This window comes from Fukomys damarensis, unplaced genomic scaffold, assembly GCF_012274545.1.
Source record: "Fukomys damarensis isolate Sample0158 unplaced genomic scaffold, DMR_v1.0_HiC HiC_scaffold_38, whole genome shotgun sequence".
Taxonomy (NCBI): domain Eukaryota; kingdom Metazoa; phylum Chordata; class Mammalia; order Rodentia; family Bathyergidae; genus Fukomys; species Fukomys damarensis.
In genome coordinates this window covers 34,686,830-34,703,357 of record NW_022900950.1, presented here as the reverse complement: position 1 = coordinate 34,703,357, position 16,528 = coordinate 34,686,830, and the positions used below count along the sequence as shown (strand labels likewise).

Here is a 16,528-nt window from a genome sequence, read left to right as displayed (position 1 = left end):
ATATGAAAACCTTCTGGAAGGAAATTCAAATTCATTAACAGATTTACTAGGAAATAAAAATGGAGTTTAGGGGTCTGGGGATGTAGCTCAGTGGTGCTGCACCTGCCTGGTAACTATAAGGTCCTGAGTTTGATTCCTGGTATCAAGAAAAAAAAAATGATGTTTAGGGAAATAGAAGTGGTCAGAAAAGCAACTTAATTTTCCAATACTTTCTACTGCTTTATTTTTTTTCTAAATGAGAAGTTTTATAGTTATAGAAAGGTTTTTAAATTTTAGACATATTTTTGTTACCACAAAAGCAATATATATGCAGGGAAATTTAAAAAGAGTGCTTTCTATAAGAGAAGAAAATAAATATGTAAATGTAACTTCATCTACAAAGAGAGAAAGCTATTTAAAACCTTCTTGTACATTTTTTTTAGACTTCCAGTCTTGCATGTAGTCCTTTGTTTTAACAAAGACAGAATCTTACTGTAATACTATTATATAATCTGCTGTTTTTTATTTAACCGTTTATCATAAATATTTGTCCCATGAATACATTTTCTTATACAACATCATTATTTAATGACTAAATAATATTCCAATATACTATACCATCATAAACATGTAGCTTGCTCTGCTTCCTCCCTCTTTCGTAAACAATATACTAGTGCACAATCATATAACTAAATCTCTGCAAACATGTACATTTATTACTTCTTTTAGCCAAACCCCTAGAAGCAGAATTGTCATTTAAAGCTTTAGCTACATACAATCAGGTAGCATACAGCAATTTACCCTCCATTCAGAAGTGTACGTGTGCCCACTTTTCTGCTGAATATTTTCATTAAAATATTTTCCTGTACATCTGCTTTGAAAGGATTTAAAGATAATCCCTCTTCACTGGTACATTTTAATTTTACAAGGCAGAATCTTGCACTAAAACCAAAGCTCTGCCTACCAGAGTGTTTAACAATGAAGAAATTCATGGCTTACTCTTGGGAGGCTGTAGCTCTGGTCCCCACAGTCCATACTCCTTGATGTCATAGATGTGCACAAAGCCTTGCTGATCAGCCAGGTAGACAAGGGCATCTCCTGCTGTCACCGCGATGCTGCTCACCTGGGCTTTTCCTCTGGACTGAGACACACATGGCAATCATGAAAGAAACATGCACACAGTGGCAAGTAAAATGCTAGGCTTTGTGGATGGTTAGAACTAGTCGATCTCCTGTGACTCTTCCAGTGAGTTAGAAATGCCACGAAGACAAATAATACTAAAAGCTTGGAGCCTGGTACAGTTGCTCTATTACTTAGTCAGTCTAGTGTGGAGAAACAAAACAAGGGCTGGGGATTTAGCTCAGTGGCACCATGCCTGCCTTGCAAGCACAAGGTTCGATCCCTGGCACCAAAAAAAAAAAAAGAAGAAGAAAGGAAGAAACAAAGAAAGAAAGAGAGAGAGAGAGAGAGAGAGAGAGAGAAAACAAAACAAAATGCCAAACCCATAGCTGGAAAGCTAACCAGTTGGCTGCCTAACTTACAGGAGTGAAATTTGCAAAAAGGCCAGTCACACCAAACAGCCTCCAGAAGGTAACGGAACCTGGAAGAGAGAGAAGCAGAAAGATGGGAATGTTTGCACTGAGTCCACCCAGGCTGAGGTTCTGAGCTAGTGCTGAGGCCACTGTGGCTTCACTACAGGGGTAAAGATCTTTTCTTTCTTTTCATTTGATTTACTGTGATCAGTTATAATTATCAGCATATACTGGGAAGGAGAGTCTTCCTGTTTGTGGGTTTTGGTTTCAGTAAGGCCTGCAGTTTTGGGGCTGGGACAATGAGGATGAACAATGGGGTGTCTCTCAATAGCAAGAGAAAAAACCCATACCTTGTGATCAAATGCCCTCGGCTCTGTGCCTTCCCCTGCCACAAGAACAGAACAGGTGGCTGTTTTTAATTTGCAATGTTACTTAAAATTCCAGAGCTTTTGAGCTGGACTTGGGTTGGGTTCTTTTGTTACACTGGAAGCTTGGAGGTCATGTTATCTGGCTCATGCCACTTAGCTAGTTCGTATCTTGTCTGGACCAGGGACTCTGTTCTCTAACCCTTAGTGGGCCCTCATTTCCTCCTCCATAAAATGAGCAGGCTCCAGCGCTGATCCCTGAGGTCCCTCTGCCAACTCTTCCTTACATGGTTCTTTGCTCCTCTTCAAAATTTTGGCTTCTTTGTCAAGTCGTCTGTGTGTGAAAGGTTGTGTTTGGTATTTATTTAACTTGATAGGCTATGTTCTCTGGTGTAAGACCTAAATTACAAGCCCATGCTAAATGACAAAGGGCCTATGAGACAGTGCTGTAATGCCCTCCCATTGTAGCCATAGCCCGACCTTTGTTCTAACCCTGGCCTAGGAATGTAAGGCAATCTTGTACTGTTTGAAGTCTGGATCCGAATTAACATGTAAGTTAATGGCTCTAGACAGAGAGACCCCAAGTTAATTGTCAAACTGTTTGCTCATCCGGAATGTCTTGGTAACCTTTGAAGCATCCTATAGGTGGTATCTGTTATTCATCAATATGTGACTGCCGAGTATGCCGCTGCTGACCACCAGCTCAAATCAGCAGACCTTTGTCCCCTGCCTGCAAGCCTAAATTGTTAACCCCCCTTTTTTACCCCCCTATAAAAAGGACCTCAGCCCCTGAGCTGGCGCCTCTCTGAGCCAGCTGCTTGGTTCTGAGAGCGCCGTCTGGCCAGACTAATAAAGGCCTATTTACTATCTAGCCTGGTGTATTCCTTCCTGGGTTTCTCATTCCTCCGTCGAGCTCCCGGAGCCTCGTTGGGCTGTAGGACCCAACATTGTGGAGGCCTTTTTGTCTGTAAACGTTCCGTGGAGTGGAAGTGAGACTTTGCATCTTAACTGGGTCTCACCCTCTTTTGGGGATTGCTGGTGGCCCATTTCACCTGCAAGTGGCCTGGGCACTCAGCCAACCCTCTGGGCAGGCAGGAGGGGAGCAGGGTGACTTGACCAGAAGTGAGATGGAGGTCCTTGCTCCTCACATCACTGCTATCCTCGAGGGCAGTGCTGAGGTCAGAGCATTGGGTGGGTGGGTAGTGGTGCTAGCCTGGGCTCTAAAGATAATAATTCCTTTGGGAAAATTGGAGGTAGCATGAGGTGAGCAGTGAAGCTTAGGGCCCAACTTGGGTCTAGAAGGAGGTTGTTTTAGAAATGAGGGGTGGTGGCTACCATGGGGCTTGGCCTCACCTCCAGGTCCATTGGCAACGAGGGAAGCAGCAGTTGTATCCAGCTTGGCTGCCCGGGTCTTCAGGAAGGCAAGGCAGGAAACACTTTGATCTGGGACCAAAAACAAAGGAGAAATCATGCAGCTCATAGCTCTCCTCTCTCTCTCTCTCTCTCTCTCTATCCTGATGGATGATGATAGACCAGAGGGAGGGGCTGAGAGATCTGAGACACCCAAGCAGGTGAACATTCAGGAGCTTAGCCCAGAACCCTCCAGACACTTCCCAAAGGGGGCCCTCTCTAAGAGCTCCTGGATTGGAACAGTATGATTTAGGGCCAGGGATTTAACTCAGTGGTGCCACACCTGCCTTGTAAGGGCAAGGTCCTGAGTTCAATCCCCAGCACCCCACCAAAAAAAGAAAAGGGAACAGTACAATTTATCTTTTATTTGTTTGTTTTGTTTTGTTTTTGTTTTTGTTTTTTGAGACAGGGTCTCACTATGTAGTTGAGACTGACCTGGAACTCACTATACAGCCCAAGCTGGTCTCGAACTCACAGTAATCCTCCTGCCTCAGCCTCCCGAGTGCTAGGATTACAGGCATGCGCCACCATGCCTGGCTTAGTACAATTTATCTTTAATTCACTGTTTTTTCTCCTAAATTCTGTGGGTTTTTTTTTGTACTGGGGATTGAACTAGTGAATAAACTTGGTACATTTTAGATGTACAATACATTTACATTCATCATCCGGATCTTGTACCTTTACATGATGTATCTTGGTTCTTATTTTTTTCCCATTCCCCTGCCCTCCCTTCAACCCCTTCACCCCTCCCTATTTGCAAAAGCTTTGTTTCCATTTATCTCTTATCTCATATTTTTTTCCTTTTCCTTCTTTCCTTCCCCTACCCCTCCCTAATTCACCTTTTAGAAAAGCACAAACTTTGACCTACATTGTGATGGATTATCACTCCTGCTGTCAGAAGAGAAGAGGGAAATTTAGACAATTTAAAAGATTTGTGTAAGATCATAAGATGTTCACTCCTTTCTTCACTCGTTTTTCATCTGTAACTAAGCATGTCTTAGGGACCAGGCATCACGTTGAGTTCAGAAGGAATAAGTGGAAGAAGAGACCTGAAGCAGACTAGTGAGAACTACCTCTAAAAATGAACAAATCACCACCAGCACACGCGGGAAGGGAGAGAAGGCTCTCCAGGGAGCTGCATTTACTGTGCACTCTTGAGAGGTGGAATGGATGGTGGATTGAGCAGATGTTGTAGGAAAGGCAAGTGTCAGCCGCAGATCTTCACAATGCAACCTCATCCAAAATAAATTCACCTAGTCCTGCTTCCTTGGTCTTCCCTCATTTACTAGGCTTCAGGTGCCATCAGCACAAGCCCCATGTCTATCCTTTTGCTCCTTGTCTCTAATTCTTGTAGAGTGCTTAGTGCAGAGCACTCAAATATTTGTTATTGAATAAAAATTATGTGCACCTACCTAGATTCAAACCTCGAGGGGCCACAAAGAACATTGTTACCTGGGTGCAGGGACTCTAGACAAAGAAATCTCCTCCTTTGATTCTCTTTGAGCAGAGGCCCCAGAGGCAACTATTCAGACTGGAGGGCTAATGGACAGTCATATGTAAATCAGATGTTATTATGCATCAAATATTTAAATATCTCTCAATATCCATATGTTGAAATACTAACCCTCAACAGAATGGTATTTGGAGATAAGGGGTTTGGAAGGTAATGAAGTCAGGCAGGTGGAACCTTCCCTCAGGCAAGGGAATAGCACCCCTATGAAAAGGAACTCAGAAAATTGTCTTGTTCTTTCCTCCATGTTGGGATACAAGAAGTCAGCAGTCTGTACTCTGGCAGAGAGCACTCAAAAGAACTATTCCATCCCGACACCCTAATCTCAGAAGTCCAGATTCCCAAATTGTGAGAAATAAATTTCTATCATTTATAAGTCATCCAGTTTATTGTATTTTGTGACTAGACTAAGATACAAATTCCATAAATTATAGAAGTGGTCTTGGAATTAAATACTGGAAGTTGTGCTTGCAGGTCTCATCACTGTGAGTTAATCATAGCACAGTTCTTACGTTGGCCTGACTATGAGTTCAGCATCACATTGTGCACTCGGGAATCATGGTGGACACAGCAGATTCAAGCCCTGCCTTCCACGGAGCATTAATTACAACCAGGACTGGCGACTTCATGGACATGCTCTATGAGCCAGGCACTAAGTAGGCACTTCCTCAACATGACCACGTGCTATGATCTCAATCCTGGGTAGGCTTAAAATGCTCTTAAATGTTCTCCTGCTCTTACAGGAGAACCTGCTCTTTAGGAAGAATCATAATGTGCCTAAGGCCATGCAACTATTAGTAGAGTGGATGAAACTGAAACCCTCATGTTTGCCCCCAAAGCCCATACTTTTAATAATATACTTTGTGATTGTTCTTAGGGAGCTGAGTCATCTAAAAGACAGATCATAGGGACACCAATATGGTAATGTGGCTCCTGCCAGACTCCTTGGCCTCAGTGTCCTTCTGATGCCTGGAAGCACTAATGGCGATATGGGATAACTGTAAATCACTGTTGGTTATTGGGCTCCTGGGTGTATTAGACTTGGGAGAACCAGGCAGGGAGATACAAAAGGGAAGACACAACAAGGATGAACTCCTTCACTTGCAGACACTCCCCTGGAGAGGCTGAAGAGGTACAGACAATGGGCATGCATACTGGCTCCCCACTTAGCCTTGTGGGGCCTGAGGGAATGTTTCACTTCCCTACTCCTTTATTTTCTTCATCTGTGATATGGACATCACCTACTTCACAGAGTTTTAAAGTGGATCAAATGAGACTCTATATGATTAGTGCTATGTAACCTTGCTAGGAAGGCTGATGGGATTTAATGAAACCAAAGAGCCTTGGCATAAAGTCACTCAACAAATGGCAACTGTTATAATGATTGTTACTTAATTATTGTTTCCACCACTCAGTTTCCTAATTTATGAAAATGAGTACAATAGTACCTCTCTCTCAGGCTCAATGGAAGCACTAAATGAGCAAAAAAATTTAAAGTATGTAGGAAAAATGACTGACATATAACAGATACTCAACAAACATCGTTATATTGTTTTCCAGGTAAAAACACCCTTGTCTTGGAGTAAGCTCACTAATTTTCTGGATTCTAGCTTGGTTGAAGGCTCTTGGTCTCTCTCTTTTATACTTATATTCTTTCTTTTTGATGTGGGGGAAGAAGTAACAATACTCCCTATGAGGAAAACTCAAGCTCAAATGTTAGAAAGTTGGAAGAAAGACTGCTTTCAGCTTATCTGATTTTGCCTTTCTAAACTGCCCCCTTCCCTGAGAATGACTTCCCTGGAAAAGCTGGTCAGGTGATTTGGTTTTCCAAATAGTATGGTGACTTCTTAACAAATCCGATGTAAAAATGAGCACTGTGCTTTGGATCAACCTTCAAGAAGAGCCAGCACTATTCTCTCCTGGAAAGGTGTGGATTTTCACATATTCCCATCTCATATGGCAATTCTGGCAAGGCAGAAGTACAAGCTATTGGTGACAATGGCTGGCTTTGCCTTACTGGAGCAGAAGAAGGTTTTCCCCAAACCACTGAATAGTTATTTAACTTTGAGCACTAAATGCTGCTGTAAATAGGAGTTTACACTAGAACTAAAGGTCAACATCACAATCTTGGCCAGGGACTTTATTTTCACTTTAATGGCAATAAAAACAAACCTTTAAGGAAATACATTTTTGAAAAACGTAGATACTCAGAAAGAGCTTCATAGAAACATCTCATAGATATATTGCAACATGAGGCCTTCTAAGGGTTTGCTGGCTGGCCCTTGGGGAATGCCCAACTGCCTGTATCTCCTCTATTCGGCTCTTGATAGAAGAGTGTCTGTAGTCTGTTGCTTTGGAAATATAGGTCCAGACTCTGAAGGTGGAGGGCAGCGGTAGGGAGAAAGCCCTCTTGGCTGGGAGTTCCAGCCAATTTTCCAATCTTGTACAATCAACAACGAAACTGATAGAAATCTGAATCCTCCATTTGTTTCCTGTGTTTATTAGCATTGAAGGGCAAGGGATTACCAGCCCTAAGCTCCAACGGTAGCACTGTGCCTGGCACATGTCAGGTGCTCATAAGTATCAATAAAAAAATGGACAAACCTCTAATCACTGGGTGTGGGAAAAACTTTTCAATATAATATGCAAGCTACAAAGACAGATCCATGTGGGAGCACGGTGAGTCATGGCTCATCAGAGGGAGCTAAGGATGAGGAAGGCATAGAAGCCTAAAGACTTTCAGTTGGATGAGGCACCAACAGGTGATGTCTAGGGCAGGGTATTTAGCACAGTGGCTCTGCTGCGTGCCTTGCAAATTGCTGGGAAAAACTTTTCAATATAATATGCAAGCTACAAAGACAGATCCATGTGGGAGCACGGTGAGTCATGGCTCATCAGAGGGAGCTAAGGATGAGGAAGGCATAGAAGCCTAAAGACTTTCAGTTGGATGAGGCACCAACAGGTGATGTCTAGGGCAGGGTATTTAGCACAGTGGCTCTGCTGCGTGCCTTGCAAATTGCAAGTGAAAGGTCCTCAGTTTGATCCCAGTATAAAAAAAAAAAAAGAGAGAGATAATGTGTGTTTAGGGGGAGCAGGCTTGCTAGCTGAGTACAGGAAACATATGATAAATGGTAATACAAAGCTGAGAAGCAAAAGTAAGAGTTGAGCCCCAAAAGGGGCTCGGTGGGTGGAGACATCATCTTGGTTGATGGTGGAGAAGCAAAGGGCTCCTGGAAGTCATGGGCTGTCCTGTGAGATGGGCTTCATTAGACGGGTGTTTGGGGATAAGAGCTGAGCTAGTCAATCACTTGAGCTCCCTTCCCTCTTTGAGAGTCTCCATCTGGCAAGGCAAACCTGAGAAGAGGCTAAGCCTTTCTAAGTTGGAAGTGGTCCAAAACTGAGACTCCTTCAACTTGCCAGGTTAGACCCTGTGCTGAGTGGTTTGGAGCTTGCTCTTAACCTACCTTTTCGAGGATCCGGGACATTCGAGGGGCTAGGAGTGTTTAGTTTGCAGCATACATGGCCTGAAATGACATTCCAGATGATAATCTCCCCATCATAACTGGAGGTGGCCAGAAGAAAGGGTGGGCATTGTACCACACAAAGGATATCCTCCTTGTGCCCATGGTTCTGAGAAAGAGGACAAAAGCTAAGAAATAAAACCCTAGATCACCCATACCTAACTTTATTTCCTTGATCCCTAAAACAGGTGTTCTGGAGAGGCTCCTCTTTCTATGGTTGCCCACATCAAAAGCTCACCTGGAACCTCCATGTATGGTCTGTCTTGAGGTCACACAAGAGGTGCTTTATCACCTAATAGGGCCTTACCTTTCCTAGGAAAGTACTATTTTCAGCAGCTTCCATACCTTACCATACTGTTGGCAAGCATATTATTGATGATTCACCTCACTAGCCTAAAATGTTGATGGAAATGGAACAACAGAACCCAAGAACTGGGCTAGGTCATTTGCTTTTCCAGTAGCCAGAGGTTTATATTCCAAGGTAAGGTGGATTGTAATTTAGTCTCTGCAGGGTTCCCATCTGTCCCACAAAGTGGATAACATGTATGTGCTATGAGGAATTGAAACCACTGCTGTCCTCTAAAGGAAGAGCTTTGGATACGAACTGTTAGGAACCTGTTGCTGCCATCACAGGCTGCATTTTCTTGGTTCTTCTTGTCTCTTAAAATGACCTCATGCTCTTATCTTTAGTTTCCCTCTCCCCAAGGCCACAGTGGTCCAGAGGAATTAAACCTGAGTTTCTGCAGGACAGAACCCATAAAAGGCAACCTGGCCTGTGATCGGTTAAAGGTAGCCTGCTCCTCATTAATAAGCAATAGCCCAGCCCCAAAACAATAAAAAGACCTTCCTTTCTTTGTTCCTCTCTCTCCTTCTCTCTCTTGTCTCTATTCTTTTCCCTCTCTCCTCTCTCCTTAACCTGCCTTCCCTAATAAAATCTCCTGTCGGACCTCTCAGTGTGTGGCCTAGTTGTTGAGAGTCACTGTGCCTCTACATGAACGCTTAAGAAAGATAAGAATTCAAAATGGATCAAAGACCAATGCTACAGAGTTCAGAGTCTCTCATGGCAGGGCAGTTACTATGTGAAGGGAAGTGGCTTCTCTTGGCTGTCATGAAGATATTCTTTCAAGCCTGCCCTCATGTACTTGCCACAGAGTGTCCTTGAGCACCTGTCCCTGATCACCTAAGATTCCCCTCCTGCTTGAACACTGCTGAGATGGTGACATTGTGAGTCTGCTGGAAAAGAAGGGGCCAATGGCCATCTTCCCAAGCTCCTGTGTTTCCAGATCCCACTCCCATGCCACCCCTCTGCAGTGTATGAACATTAGGACGGTTCCTCCTTTCATGGACCCTCTGCCTGCAGAATAAAGTACACATATCTATTATGGACTGAGTATTTCTGTCCCCCATCTCCAATTCACATTTTGAGGTTCTCACACCTGAGGTCATGATATTTGAGATAGGGTCTTTAGGGAGCCCTAGAGCCAGACAAGGTCATGAGGATGGGTCCCTATGTTGGGATTAGGGTCCAAATAAGAACAGGAAGAGACATGCAGTTCACTCTTGCTCTGTGATACAAGAAGGTGACCATCTAAAAGCTACACAAGCAGAACCTGACTTAGCTGGCACCCTGATCTCTCCTCGACTTCCAGCTGCCACAACTGTGAGAAATAAATTTGCTGCGTAAGCGGCCCAAACAGTGACATCATTTTAAGGCAGTCCAGGGGGACCAAGATAATACTTTAGTATATCATTCAAGCTCTAATTTTCCAGCCTCATCTCCCTCCTGTATCAGTGCACCTGCTTCTCAAATTCTTCCTGTCCCTTCCAAACACCATGCTTCTATTTATTCAAGCTTTGCTCACACTGCCTCTTTTCTCAGCTGGATTGCTATACCTTACCTTCCTCTTCTGGAGAAAAACTCTGGTAGTCTTTTAATAACATATGTGACATCAGAACAAAGTTAGTGGCTCTCATTTCTGTGCTCCTCCAGCATTTTCTACATTATAATATGGCCTATTTTATACACTATTATTTCATCTATACTGCATGGCTACTATTTCCTCAGTTGTTCATCTTCTTGCCATTCTATGAGATTCTGGAGGCCAGGAATCACATTTTATTCATGGCTGTGTCATCTGCACCTGTCCACTATGCAAGTGCTGGATAAACACATTGAGTGAGTAGGAGATTGAGGGACCATGAGGGAGCTCATACAAGATGTCTCTCACAGTGGGCATGACTTCTCTGGGTATTTTGTGTAAAACTTCACATTTTCATCGAACATCCACTAAACTACACACTTCTGAACAACACAGGCACTGTACCTGGTTTTGTTCATCCCTGTATCTTTAGTAAACAACACATACTTAGCTGGCCAGAGGCACTTAGCAAATGCTTGTTGAGTGAAAACATTTATTGGGCAACTATTATAAAGTCAAGCTTTGGCCTAGGTCTGTCTTCATGGAATTTGTATTCTAGCGAACTCTATCTTTTGTAATATTTACAGGGTATATAGGTGAATGGGGCAGTGGCACAGTGGGACTTGGCAGTTTTGCTTTCTTGACTTTGCTTTCTTTACCAGCTTGGCATCTAGATAATTTTCAGGAAGATCTTTAAGTCCTAGGAAGCTATGGAAAGTTGGGGGCATTAGTTAGTCCCAATAATAAGTATAAGCAGTCCCCTATTTTGGCCTCTTTTGGCCACAGGCTAGGCTTATGAATACAGAATTTGGCCCTCCAAAGAGAAGCCAGAAGTGAATACTTCCTTGAGGAAAATCACTCCCACACTTTGTCTTGAGCTGCCTTCATCACTTTAGGACTCCCAGTTGGAGTGTGGAGATGCATGGTCTCTGCTCCAGCTTAAACATGAGGTTATCTAAACCTCCTTCACAGAAAAGAAGGGATATCTGGACCTGAGTGTGCCTGGGCCTGGTAATAAATCCTGTCAAAGAAGAGATTCCTGAGACACTGTGACTACTCAAGGCAGGCCCAAGGAGATCCTCTTCATGTGCCACTGTGTGTTCTGAAGGCAAGACAGCAGACTAGGGCTTACCAGGTCATCCTGCCAGTGTGGCTGTGGCTTCCAGAAGTGATGAAAGTCATGCGGTGCATCCTGTATCCAAAGCCAAAGAGGACACGTTGTACAAGCAATAAAATGAGCTGCCAACTCACTCACAACTTCAGAGAGGAGGTGTTGGCACATTTCATAACCCTACCCTCACCCCACCAGTGATGCAGATTTTTGAAATGTCAAAGCAAATTCCCTTAGTGCCAGGGGGAATAAAAAGCAATCCACGCTTGACGTTTGGGTGATTGCATTTCAGCAAATCATATGTCAACTGACAAGCTCTCCTTGGATGGGCTGCATAGTTTTGCCTTCATAATAAAACCCATAGCTGTTGTGTGCACTAAAACCAAAGCCATCAGCCCAAGGAACCTATAATACCAAAGGACAAATTCAGTGCCAAGACTTCCCAGGTCATCATCTCTCGAATCATTCTGAGGATACAAAGCTTAGGCTATAAAACATAGTGCACTTTTGGATGCATAAAGAACTTGCAATGTTTAAAAACATCCAGAAATCTATGACCACCCAGCACAGCAAGCAGGGAAAATAAAATGCCTGGGAAGATTTTAAAACTTAGTTTTAGACAGCATTTTCAGTAATCCCCTTCCCCAACTCTTAAGCCATAACAAATAATTTTCTCTCTGTAGATCTGCTCATGGATGGCATTTCATTTCCTATTTCTGTTTAGAGAGGGACTAAGGCATCCAGACAGAGCAAGAAAGGGGCTGAAAGAATGAAGTAAAGGCTGGATAATTGAAAGGTTAATCTTCAGCCTGGAGTGCGCACATGTGCAGTATAACTAGGCAGCTTGGCATGCTGCTCAGGAGGAGGGACCACCACATGGGCAAAAGGGGAGAGGCAAGTGCAGAACTACAGGTGTTCCGCTCACAGTCTGGTTTGGATTCCCAGGGATGCCTTCTGTGGGTGGTCCCAACAGCATTTCTATCTAGCACTTCTGCCAATGGAAGGAAACATAGGGTGAAAACTGGGGGAAAAAAAGAAAGAGAAATACTGGAAGTGAACCTTTATATCAGAACTTGACTTGTACCAGATAGAAATGGCACTCCAAAATCTATTTTTAAAAGGAAGGTGCGCACATGCGCACAGGTGTATGTGTGTGTGTGTGTGTGTGTGTGTGTGTGTGTGTGTGTGTGTGTGTATTAGTCTCAAGGAGGGTTTTGAAATAGCATCATTTTGCACATTTCACTTACAAAATACACATTTATTCTTCTGTCCCATCCAACAGCTATAATACACCTAGGACAACAATAGAATTTTACATTTCAGTACTTAAGCTTTTCATCTGTTTAATTTTTTTCTGTGGAATTAATATTTAGTTTAGTTTAATACATGTGATAAATGAAGAGAACAAGAATATAAGCTCTTTTATTTCTTATGCAGAATGAGAGGGAGTGTGATTTGATAAGCTAGGGTCAATGTTTTAAATGGTACTTGAAGGATTAGGAGACAGAGCTATGATAGCCCACCACGTAGTATGTCACAGAGGCTCTGCCAAACAGCTGCCTTCGTGAGGATTACCTGATCCAGAGAGTATGGCAGAGCCACAGGGAAAGGGAATGTACAGAAATTGACCGAGCATGGCTTCAACCTTTCAGTGTTCACAAGGGAATTTACTGAGCTTTTGTCCTTTGATTTGTTGTGGTTGAATTTAATTGATTTAGGCTCCAATTTATTCCTTAATAAAGCATGTGGTGGGAAGCTACAGAATTTTCCACCTCTGTTTCTAAGTGATTGTCAAAACGTGCAGAGAACGGCTCCAATACTCTAGGCAGACCCTCCTTGCCTACATCACCACTAGGAGGTCACTGGGCTCCTCGGGAATGCTTTGACACATGTTCTTCTGGAAAATTCCCTGAGTCTTTTTCATACCTGCCCCCAGGACAAGCTTTGTGTTGAAAAATGAAACACACAACACCTCACTAAATCTAATTTCTCTCACAGGCGAGACTAATACAACTCACTTGTTTTGGTGCACTTCCAAGTAGGTGCAATCACAGAGTTCACTTTGTTTTGCATCTAGAAAGATAACATTGCCATTTATAGCAAACATTTTTTTTCTTGTTAGTTCTTGAATCAACACAGATGGGTAAATCTAACTGATATTAGGGGGAAGCACTATTTATCTTTCAGTTTTAAAACCACAGTTAAAAGTGTTTCGGGTCATGAAAGCACTGTTGATTTGGGGCACCCTCATTGCCTCGCAGTGCTGATTCTGCCCTGACTTGGCAGCCCCCCAGCGTTGTGGCACTTACTGCACAGAAAGCAAAGACAGAGATAGGAATTACAGGCTTGTGGCTTAAGCATATGATTTTGATCTTTTTGTCTTACTTTGACTTCATTTATCCCGCTCTGACATTGGAAAAATGTTTGCCTTCCATGTAGGACTTTTATAGGCCAGAAGCAGGGAAATTTAACCAAGAACAGACATAGTGAATGAAGGAATGAAGTGAACAGCCTGCGTTGGGGGTGGGTAACAAGAAACTCGCTTTCAGTTTGTTAATCTAGATTTTGATGAGTGTGAGTGCATCCCTGTGGATATCATGTATCAAGATCAAGGTGTCAGAGTCATTAGGTAATATGAAAGGCCAGAGAAAAAGAATGTGGGGCTGTTACACAAATCTTAGGTTCTCTCATTTGATTTGTTTTATGTTCACTATAAAGGCCTAAACTTGCACCAGCATTTTATGAGGACCACTTAGGAATATCCCAGCACAACTTGCCCTGTTTTAGGGTGTGCAGGCAATGTCCATTGTTGTAGCTCCATATTTTCAGACAGCCGTCTCTGCCTCCAGTAATTAATCTAGGAAACAGAATGTTCCATTGGGGTGACACAGCAGGCATGGACCTGCTGAATGACTGACAGCACTCTAAAGGTACATACCTTCTTCCACTGGAGTCAAAGGTCAGACAAGTGATCCCAGCATGGCCATGAGCCCCAGTGAATTCAGATACCTGTCTTCCTGTTTCAAAGTCCCATATTTTCACCATCTATACAAAAATGTTGAAAACTAGTGACCTAGAGATACTGTCAATTTAATTAAAGGGTGTTGGCATTTAGAAGTCTAGTTCCATAGCTAATACAGATAAAGCGTACCCTGAAAGCATAGATACTGAAACTACAAGATGCCTTACCTGTATGTATTCACTTCTAGGATTTCCACAACAATGCCAAAGAAGGGGTAGCTTCAACAATAGAAATGTACTGTTGCAGTCAGGAAGCTAGAGGCTCAAGATCAAGGTGTCAGTAGGGTTGATTTCTTTTGAAGCCTCTCTCCCTACCTTGTGGATGGTCACCTCCTCACTGTATCCTCATGTGGTCTTTCCTCTGTGCATAACCTTAAATTATGTGGTCTCTTTGTGTCCTAATCTCCTCTTACAAGGATACTAGTTAGAACAGATTAGTGACTCTAATGGTTTCATTTTAACTTAATCACTTCTTTAGAGGACCTACTCCAAAAGGGAAACCATGCACTCTGATGGTGGTGCAATTGCAAATTAAAACAGCTATTATGGAGAATAACATGGATCTTCCTTAGAAGATTTAAAATAGAACCACTGTATTATCCAGAGACTCCACTACTGGGTATATATTTAAAGGAAATGAAATCAATACATCAAAGAGACATCTATACTATGTTCATTGCAATGCTATTCTCAATTGCTGAGATATAGAATCAACCCAAGGGTTCATCAACTGATAAATGAATAAAATAAAGAAATGTATACACACATTCATGTGCATGCACACACACACATGAATGAAATACTATTCAGACATAAAAAGAATGAAATCCTGTGATTTGCAACAACATGGGTGGAACTGGAGAACATTATGTTCAGTGAAATAAGCCAGGCACAGAAAAACAGGTACCACATTATCTCATTCATATGTGGAATATAAAAAAGTTAATGTCATAGAAATTGAGGGTAGAATGGTGAGTTAATGTTTGCTGTGGAGAGTAGAAAAGATGGAGAGTTGGGGAGATTAATTGGTTACAGTTAGGAGCAAGAAGCTCTGGTGAGCTATTGCACAGTAGGGTGACAATAAATATAGATCAATAATGTACTGTACATTTCAAAAATCAAGAAAAAAGGATTTGAATGTTTCATTAGAAATACATGATAAATATTTGAGGAGATAGATCTATGTAACCTCATTTAAACAGTACACAATGTATATATGTATTAAAACAATGCACTGCTCCTACTAATATGTGTAATTTTGATGTTTTTGTATATTAGTTAAAAAAAGAGAAAGGTTCTGTCTCCTAATACTGTGACATTCTGAAGTCCTACGGGTCAGAGCTTCAACTCAGGAAACTGGGGTTATGCAGTTTAGCCCATAACAGTGAGAAGTTGAAATATTTCAAAAGCATAGGGCACCACTCTGACCATCTAGATGCAGAGACAGTAGATGTGGATTGAATTTTAAGCAGCAACATATCTTCACTAGCAGGGCAAAGATGAAAAGAATGATGACCTTTTTTTGGGATAGGTATTTCTTCTAAATTCTCAGCCTTAAGATGTTATTCAGTCTAACAAGCTCCAGCCTTGCAGTTACTTTCTTTCAGTCCTACCCCTTGAGATACCTTTGAATAAGGATCCTGCCTGAGAGAGTTGAGCATTCTCTTCCATGACTGGATGAGGTAAGAGTCCACTCCAAGAAGTGCTTCCTTTGGGGTAGGCTTTCTAAAGCCTGCATCCAAAGTCTGCTGACCAAGGATCTCTAAAACAATCTGAGAGGACTCACAAGAGGACTGTATCCTTTCTCAGCCCTGTTGTGGGCTGCATGTTTCTTCTAATTTGCTCCTTTGTAAAAGAGAAAACTCCACCGACTCAAGAGAAAGCTCTGGATCCCCAAGCCAAAAGCCAGAATGCACCTCTCACTGTTGTGCATTTCAAGTTACGGAGAGCAGATTTTCAGGGGTGCCCACTGTACTTCCTTCCTCCTGCAAGTTCAGTGTTTGTACAGAGGTCTACCACTCAGCTACATCCACCTGTCCTTCACAATATTGCAATAGAACCTTAGTGGTGTCAGTCATTTGCATATAACCTAGAGTTCTACAACGCATGGTGATATGTATTATAGTTGAAGATCAGATGGTTTTTTTTTTTTTTTTTTTT

General features: G+C 42.5%; 1 protein-coding gene across 1 annotated transcript in view; it reads right to left on the bottom strand.

Moving 5' to 3' along the window:
- The window catches only part of LOC104862195, a 149,939-nt gene that overhangs the window by 17,411 nt on the left and 116,000 nt on the right, over positions 1-16,528 (bottom strand). Inside the window, exons 18-26 of the mRNA XM_010623960.1 lie at positions 14,286-14,392; positions 14,125-14,204; positions 13,366-13,420; positions 12,595-12,640; positions 11,369-11,428; positions 8,260-8,426; positions 3,230-3,324; positions 1,521-1,579; positions 979-1,120 (exon numbers count right to left, since the gene is read on the bottom strand). Coding sequence (XP_010622262.1) covers positions 979-1,120; positions 1,521-1,579; positions 3,230-3,324; positions 8,260-8,426; positions 11,369-11,428; positions 12,595-12,640; positions 13,366-13,420; positions 14,125-14,204; positions 14,286-14,392 — 811 coding nt within the window. The remainder of the gene's footprint in view (positions 1-978; positions 1,121-1,520; positions 1,580-3,229; positions 3,325-8,259; positions 8,427-11,368; positions 11,429-12,594; positions 12,641-13,365; positions 13,421-14,124; positions 14,205-14,285; positions 14,393-16,528) is intronic.